This window comes from Bidens hawaiensis, unplaced genomic scaffold, assembly GCF_021521415.1.
Source record: "Bidens hawaiensis isolate Kalapana, Puna unplaced genomic scaffold, B.hawaiensis_p1.1 tig00012134_1, whole genome shotgun sequence".
NCBI lineage: Eukaryota > Viridiplantae > Streptophyta > Magnoliopsida > Asterales > Asteraceae > Bidens > Bidens hawaiensis.
The window spans coordinates 23236-31277 of record NW_027491975.1 but is presented as its reverse complement, the minus strand read 5'-3'; the positions used below and the strand labels follow the sequence as shown (position 1 = coordinate 31277).

Sequence of the window (8042 nt, the reverse complement as noted above, 5' to 3'; positions counted from 1 at the left end):
GTTTGGAATATGCAAAAATCAGATTGTGTCAATCTTTTGTTGAATTTGAGTTTATTATAGTATTTGGTTCGTTTTAGAGTTATGTATCATGTTTTGTAATTTAGGTATACATTGTCTTATATGATAACTGATAATAATCTTGCCATATGAGAATATATTTTGCTTAAAATGAGTGAATAATTGTGCATGTAACCAATAAATAATATCATTCTAGTTTTAGCATTATAACAATTATATGCTTTTCATACTAGTTTCATTTGAGTTATAAGTTATAACATATAACATATTTCTGAACTTTTATGCAGGCATATGATTGTTACTTATCAAATATAATGAGTTTTAACAAGCATTACAGTATTAAGATCCTATGGGTACACATGTTGCTTTTACAAACAACCGACTCGCTTAAATGGTTTTTTTCAACCGAAAAAGCTGATTCCTACAAGAAACATTCACCGGAAGGTCATGATCATGATATTATTGGTGAATTTTCAATGGAATCGTTTGATAGCAAAAAGGGTGTGAGTTTGGTTGAAAAAGCAAAGAGAAAGGTGGCTGCTTTACCGAATTCTTGTTGGCAAAACGCGTATCAAAATTTGTTTGCGGGGTGCTCAGAGGTTCTAGCAGATGAAGAACAACGGTCCCGTTTAGCGTGGCATCTTAGTGATTGCTTTCAAAAGGATAGTGGGAGGTCTCCTTTTCCTTATTGTGATGTTAAATCACTCATGGTTGATTGCTTCAAAAGATTAGAAAAAGAGGCTCACAGAGTTTATCTTGAGTTTTATCTTGAAACGAACTCCATTTGCCATCAGTTACAGTAAGTTCTCACTCCCGGTGCGTGTGTCTACTGATGCATTCTTTTCAAAACCTATAATGTTGAGCACTACGAGAATCACATAATGCACTTGTACATTGTGCATGAAATATAATTAGAGAGCTGGAGAGAGAAATATGGGTGATTACATAGTTGTAAGGTGTATCACATTTAAAGCAATAGGTACAACTACATTCAAGGGGATGCTTGTATTGTGGCCCGGGGTGGCTCCGGTCGCCCTTGTTTTTTCTCAATAGTGTAAATTTATGTGTTTTCATCCAAAAATTTTATACATAGTGTAATTTTACTCGTTTTTCGTCCGAAATTTTGAGCCCGGCCACCCTAGTTTATGAAATTTTTTATACGTAGTATAAATTTACTCGTTTTTGTCTGAAATTTTGAGCCCGGCCACCCTGGTTTATGAATTTTTTTTATACGCAGTGTAAATCGTTCGAAGATTTTGAGCCTGGCCACTCTGGTTTATGAAATTTTTATACGTATTGAGTCCGGCCACCAGAGCGTTTTCGTTCAAACTTCGCCATTGACTGCATTATGTTCTTGCAATCTTTAACATATTTCTTGGTTCTGATTTGAAAACTCCCCTATATATGTATAGGGGGGCATTCATTTCGAAACAAATAATATGTTGAGAACTGCTAACACCGCCATACTGCAATTGTTGATATTGCTTTAAATGTGGTACACAAGACAGTTATGTAACTACCCATTTTTCTCTCACACAATCTCTAGTTATCTTTTACGCACTATGTGCAAGCGATTTTAGAATTGATGTTGACTGGTGGTAGGACCGATGCATTCAAGAAACAAACCGAAAGATTAGTGAATGAACTCAAAAGATCTGCTGAATATGCAGAAGACAAGTTAGATAACATACACGACAAAGCACAACATCTATTGCATAGTTCAAATGATATTCACGACTCTTTATCTTCTATCGATGATCAAACACAACAACTGGCTGAAGCTTCAAAACACGCTCAAGAGCGTGTTAATATCGTATTGGAGCATTCACACTCTGTTTACAAACAATCTCTTAAAATAGCAGACTCTCAAACTGAGCTGCAAAAAGGACAAATGAAAATGAGTGAAAGGATAGATGAAGGAATGATGATGGTTAATGAATCCGCTAATAAGTTGAGTGAAGAAATGAATAGTTTAAGGAATGAAGCGGTTGAGATTGAAAAGGAAATCGGTAAAGTTGGAGATGCAATGTTTATGAAGATGAATACTTTACAAAGTAAAGCTGATGATATTGAGAACATAACCGAGACCTCGTTAGACAAACAAAAACAACTTATCGAAAGCCAGAGTGCCGCCCTTGAGGTTCTTCAAACCGTCACACGGTTTCAGTCACAAGCTCTAGAAGAAAGCAGGTACAAAATAACAAATATTATATAGGATGAGTCTGAATACAAAACTCTTAAATATTTTAAGAACTTTAAGAACTCAAACAATCAATCGTTTTTTTAAAACTTTTTTGCATATTAATACTATTTGAGGATAGTCTTGTCACTTATAATATGTTTTTTTTAAAACGATTACAATTATGAAAATTAGTTTTTACACATATCTAATTTTTTTACACATACATAAATTTGTATCTGGTTTCTTAATTTACACATATGCAAACTTGTGATTCATATATGCAATCAAAAAGTTTTATATAAAGAACGTTAAAACTATTCTCTAACAATAATAATATATAAGAAAAATTAAAAAAAAATAGTTTTTTGAAGTTCTGAAATGAAATATATATATAATCATATGTATGTGTATTAAATTATTAATTGAGTTTTGAATATTATTGCAGGGGAAGTCTGCAACAGTTGATTTCGCTTGGTCAAAGTCAACAACAGGAACTAATACAAAGGCAACAACAACTAAAACAATCTCATGATGATCTAGTTGAGAATTCAAAAAGTATATTGGCTGCCCAGGTTCACCTTTTTCCATATAATTTGTTGTATTTTATTTTTAAAATTCATATTTAATTATTCTGATTAATTCATTTGTGTTATATAGGATATATTCAAGTCAAAGCAGTCAAGCATGTTCGTTGCAATCGACAAGCTCTTTACTCTACACAACGCAATATTGCTTGAATCGCATGTCATCAAAGCTTTTCTCGTGTATTCAATATTAATATTCACTCTTTACATCTTTACAAGTACAAAACAAACCTACAGTGTGAGATCCAGGTTATACATAGGTAAGAAACCGATATTTGACTTTAAACGAGTCAACTTTTGGATTTTTTTTTGAGCTAACAATAATCGTTTTCTTGACAGGGTTATGTGTGACATTTTTTATTGAATATGTGGTGCTTCGATATGGAAACGACATAGAACAACAAGCATGGATTATAAGCATAGTTCGGTTAACGTTTGTGGTTCTCGCTTCGTGTCAACTTTCGTATGCTATTCACACATACAGAGATTACGAGGCGTTGAATCACGAAATGCTGCAATTGCTTATTGAGAAGGTTAATGTGATGGACGGAAATAAAGGGTTTATGTGTGAAGATGATGATGATGATGATGATGATGATGATGATGATGATGATGATGATGATGATGATATTGACTGGTCTTCATGGATTGATAAGGATATAATATCTGATGATGAATTGGAAGATCTTGACTATTGTTTGCAACCCAAGCAAGTCAACACGGGTTCGATTATCGCTAGAGGATATTATCTTCGTCGTCGCGGTGTATAGTTTGATTTTTATTATTTTGTAATCAGTTTAAGAATTATGTATGTATTAATATAGATAATTATGTATGTCAGAATGTCAACACTAATAGTTCTTGGTTGTTATAACAAACACACACCAGGAGGTGATTGTAAACAGGTTAAACATAATAACAACATTTAACATAAGCTTAATTAATACTTTGAAATATGTTTATTGTAAAAATTAACAGTAATTTATAATTACTATAGTTTGACTTCCCAAAGTCAGCATTCGTAATTGAATAAAAGTATGAAACCATTCAGTTTGTAACCAAGAGTAAAATGACGAATTTGCACCTCAAATTCTAGTTTGACTTCTAAAGTCAAAATACCAAAATATATAGTTGAATAAAACCATTCAGCAAATTGTCCTAGACAAAAAGCAAGAGTTTTACTTTCAAAATAAAGTTTGTATTTCAAAAGTCAAAATACCATATTAAGATGAACAATTTCACTTTTAAAATGGTTGTAAGAATATAAAAGGAATATGCTACTACTTTATAAAAAACTTAAAAAAATGTAACCAAAAGTTAAAAAAATATATATATATATATAACATGTTAAAAAGATACATCAGTGTATTATTTATCCCCTCTTTTTTATCTTAAAACTATTGCCATTCTTTCAAAGCCCCTAAAGAACAAGACCACTTAAAGTAACTTGAAGCATGATTTACGAGTCTCCCAACTTACGGTGTAGTCTCGGCACCATACTCATCAACGACGCAAAGACTCATTCCATTGCTGCCTAAAACAACATGAAGTTATTACTTATTAGAGAAGAATATATGTGTTATTGCATATAGCAGGTTGCTTATACCTTTACTCTCATTTCAAAGCTTTAACTCCATTGTCCTTGTGTGGATTGACATCCCATAAATCTAATAATATCACATTAGTCCCCTTATCAAAAAAATAATGTATTTTAACTAGAAAAACACCAAGATGCTGTCCATTCATGAAAAGGACTCGTTTTTGCTTCTATAAATATTATAAAACATCTAATTTTAAGACTGTAAAAAATGAACACCATCTATATCTTATCGACCCGATTGGCCCCATGTCCTATTGGTGTTCACATTTTGAAGTCAATAAATGGCATGTATTATTATATTTGTTATATATGTTATAACAACAAAATTTGAATTTCTTAAATATCACGGTAAAAATTAAATTAATTATCGATGGAACCATTTAAAGCCAATAAGCTCGTGTCCAAATAGTTAAGGTAAGACAATCATAGACTTTAATTTAATAATTGAGGGTATTTGGTTTAAGTCTCCTCTTGGTGCAAGTCTCACTTGAGACAAAATATAGATGGCTCAAGTTTTGATGAGAAAAGAATGAAAAGAAAGGTGAAAAAAAAGAATGTAGAGGATGAAGTGGTATGTGAGATCAATGTGGATGGTAGGAATGATGAATGTGAAGAACTTGTTAAACAGGTTTGTTACAAACAACTGAAAAGAAAGGGTAAAGATGAACCAATGATTAAAATTGAAGAGTTGAGAGTGTTATGTGGGATTGAAGACCTTGGTGGTACAAATTCAAGATTAAGGGGGTGAATGAAGGATCAATCTTGAATTATTAGTAAAGTTAAAGGTTTATTTTGTTAAGTTTAAATTTAGGTATTTGAATTATAATAGGTTTAGGAAAGGTTTCTCTTGGAGAGGAAGTTAGGTTTGTCTTGGATAAGAAGTTTGGTAGGTCTATAAATAGGGTCTAGATTATTAGTTTTATAAAAAAAAAAGGTGAGAGTTGAGAGAGAGGTAAGAGAGAGTCAATGAGTCTCATCTCTATGTATGTTTGATAAGTTCGTGAAGTTCGTTTGATATATGAAAAGAGTCGAGGGTTGTCACCCCAATATCGCGTGTTCGTTTGTTTGATAAGTTCGTTTGATTCGATTGTTTGATCCGTCTGGGCCAACAGATGGGTGCCCGCACGATGCAACGGGAACACAGACAGTTGATAATGGTTTGGTTTCAATTTTTAACTAGTTTGTTTTGGTTTACAATGATCAAAAACCACTACTAATTGTTATTTTAAAACCCATCAAAACCGGATCACAAACACGCTACGTAAATGTTAATTTTTTTAACTAAAAATAACTAAGGCGATATCATACTCAAATTAAAGAGAATAAATTTCTCGTTTTTTATGGTGACGGTTTTTATAAAAGAATATTAACGTGAGAAAAAATTATGACAGTTTAAAAGTCGTGGAGAGAAGTTGGGTTAAATGTGGAATTAAAAATTATATATGGTTAAAAGTGAAAGGGCTAAGGTTGTAACTATCACTTAAATTTACATAAGTTAATTAAAGTTGAGGGGGACAATATTGTAACTATGTTTAAAGAATTGACATTTATGTGCTTCATATATGTTCTAATGACTATTTTGCCACTCTTCAACATGCTATGTAAGTTGTACCATTTGTTAATTAAGTTGTAAATTACTTAAAACCTAAGTGTCTTAATTTGCCCACGAGTTAAGTATGAGTATAGATACAAATATATATTGTATATATGACTATATATATGTATATATCATGTAGGACTGATGCATTCAAGAGACAAACCGAAAGATTAGTGAATGAACTCAAAACATCTGCTGAATATGCAGAAGACAAGTTAGAGAACATACACGAGAAATCCGAAAGTTTGTTGCATAGTTCAGATAATATTAACGAGTCTTTATCTTCTATCGATGATCAAACGCAAAAACTGTCTGAAGCATCAAAACATGTTGAAGAACACGTTAATATCGTGTTGGAGCATTCGGTGTCAGTTTATGAACAGTCTGTTAAGATATCCGAGTCTCAAATGGAGCTGCAAAATGGACAAATGAAAATGAGTGAAAGGATAGATGAAGGCATGATGATGATTAATGAGTCTGCTAATAAGTTGGGTGAAGAAACGAATAGTTTAAGACACAAAGCGGTTGAAATCGAGGAAGAAATTGATAAAGTTGGAAATGAAATGTTTATGAAGATGAATACTTTGCAAAGTAAAGCAGATGATATTGAGAACATAACCGAAACTTCATTAGACAGGCAAAAACAACTTTTTGAAAGCCAGAGTGTCGCCCTTGAAGTTATCCAAACCGTCACACGGTTTCAAACGCAAGCACTAGAAGAAAGCAGGTATATGCATATATAATATGTATGTATATCAGATTTTCAGTATATGCATATTAGTTGACTTTAAAATATTGTTGTAGGGAAAGTCTGCAACAATTGATTTCACTTGGTAATATGCAACAACAGGAACTCATGCAAAGGAAGAACAGCTTAAACAAGCTCATGATCATCTAATTGAGAATTTAAAAACTATATTGGCTGTTCAGGTTCGCCTTTTTTATTAAGTTTGCCGTATATTCAGTTAGTTGCGTGTTTTATCGTTTTAATTAATATATTACTGTTTGATAGGAAACTTTTGAGTCAAAGCAAGCAAGCATGTTTCTTGCAGTTGACAAGCTTTTGACTTTACACAACGCACTTTTGCTGGAATCGCGTGTCATTAAAGCTTTCCTTGTATATTCTATATCAATCTTCATTCTCTTCATGTTTACGAGCACAAAGCAAACCTACAGTATCAGACCGAGACTATACATAGGGTTATGCGTGACATTTTTGATTGAATGTGTGGTGCTTCGATATGGAATCGGCATTGAACAACACGCATGGATTATAAGCGTTGTAAGGTTAACATTTCTCATCCTCGCTTCGTGGCAAATTTCATATGCGATTTACACATACAAAGACTATGAGACGTTGAACCATCTAATGCTTCAATCGCTAATCGAAAAGGTTAATGGCATGCAAGTAAATAAACAACTTTTATGCGAAGACAATGATGATGTTGACTGGTCTACATGGGTTGACTCAGATTTACTTGAAGATGAACCGAACGAGTTTGGCTATATAAAGTAAGTATTTTTTGTCGCCGACGCTAATAACTTGAAGATTATAATGCATATATTAAAACATTGTCATTGGTATATATGATGAAACGTAAGACTTTACAACCTTGTGGGAATACTTTGTTCATGGTTGAAAAAGTTACCAGGATTGACCATTGTTTTCACTTTTACCAACCTGTTGAAATTATTATTATTATTGAAGTATCCTTAGCTTCTGCATACCTTTTACCAATTCCAAGATCAAGATCATTGTAATTCAAATATGACCTTCTAGGAGCTTTTGAAACACAAAAGTCATGTAATTATACAAGCTTCTAATCCAACTTATATGTGGTGATGTTTCATTTCCATCCCACACAACCAAATACTCAAATCATGTATAACGATCCACGTCTATGCGGGAAAGGGATCGCAGATTCTGGTATCTCATTCATCTTACCTCCGTATGGTGTTAACACCAGGATAGCCATTCCGACTTCTATTTGATCATTGTAAAACCTCCATATCCCTTCGAACCGTCTTACGAAAAAGGATTCGTCGCAAAATCTGACTTTC

At 32.8% G+C, this 8042-nt stretch overlaps 2 protein-coding genes across 2 annotated transcripts; both read left to right on the top strand.

Moving 5' to 3' along the window:
• The first annotated feature begins 285 nt into the window (after nucleotides 1–285).
• Nucleotides 286–3681, top strand: LOC143540020 (protein GAMETE EXPRESSED 1-like). Its single transcript, XM_077033188.1, has 5 exons — nucleotides 286–817; nucleotides 1621–2208; nucleotides 2646–2772; nucleotides 2858–3044; nucleotides 3124–3681. The coding sequence occupies exons 1-5, from the start codon at nucleotides 300–302 to the stop codon at nucleotides 3552–3554; spliced, it is 1851 nt and encodes a 616-aa protein (XP_076889303.1). The 5' UTR covers nucleotides 286–299; the 3' UTR covers nucleotides 3555–3681.
• Nucleotides 3682–4913: 1232 nt separating this feature from the next.
• LOC143540002 (protein GAMETE EXPRESSED 1-like) lies at nucleotides 4914–7497 on the top strand. The gene is made up of 6 exons (XM_077033168.1): nucleotides 4914–5106; nucleotides 5214–5247; nucleotides 6121–6708; nucleotides 6786–6790; nucleotides 6832–6911; nucleotides 6994–7497. Exons 1-6 carry the CDS (start codon nucleotides 4914–4916, stop codon nucleotides 7495–7497), a joined length of 1404 nt encoding a protein of 467 aa, XP_076889283.1.
• The last annotated feature ends 545 nt before the right edge of the window (nucleotides 7498–8042 follow it).

Coding starts and splice junctions, on each gene's coding strand:
- LOC143540020 (XM_077033188.1), top strand. CDS start 300: ATGCAGGCATATGATTGTTACTTATCAAATATAATGAGTTTTAACAAG. Junction 2,209..2,645: donor CAAGCTCTAGAAGAAAGCAG/GTACAAAATAAC, acceptor ATATTATTGCAG/GGGAAGTCTGCAACAGTTGA. Junction 3,045..3,123: donor GAGATCCAGGTTATACATAG/GTAAGAAACCGA, acceptor TTTTCTTGACAG/GGTTATGTGTGACATTTTTT.
- LOC143540002 (XM_077033168.1), top strand. CDS start 4,914: ATGAAAAGAAAGGTGAAAAAAAAGAATGTAGAGGATGAAGTGGTATGT. Junction 5,248..6,120: donor TCTCTTGGAGAGGAAGTTAG/GTTTGTCTTGGA, acceptor TATATCATGTAG/GACTGATGCATTCAAGAGAC. Junction 6,912..6,993: donor AAACTATATTGGCTGTTCAG/GTTCGCCTTTTT, acceptor ACTGTTTGATAG/GAAACTTTTGAGTCAAAGCA.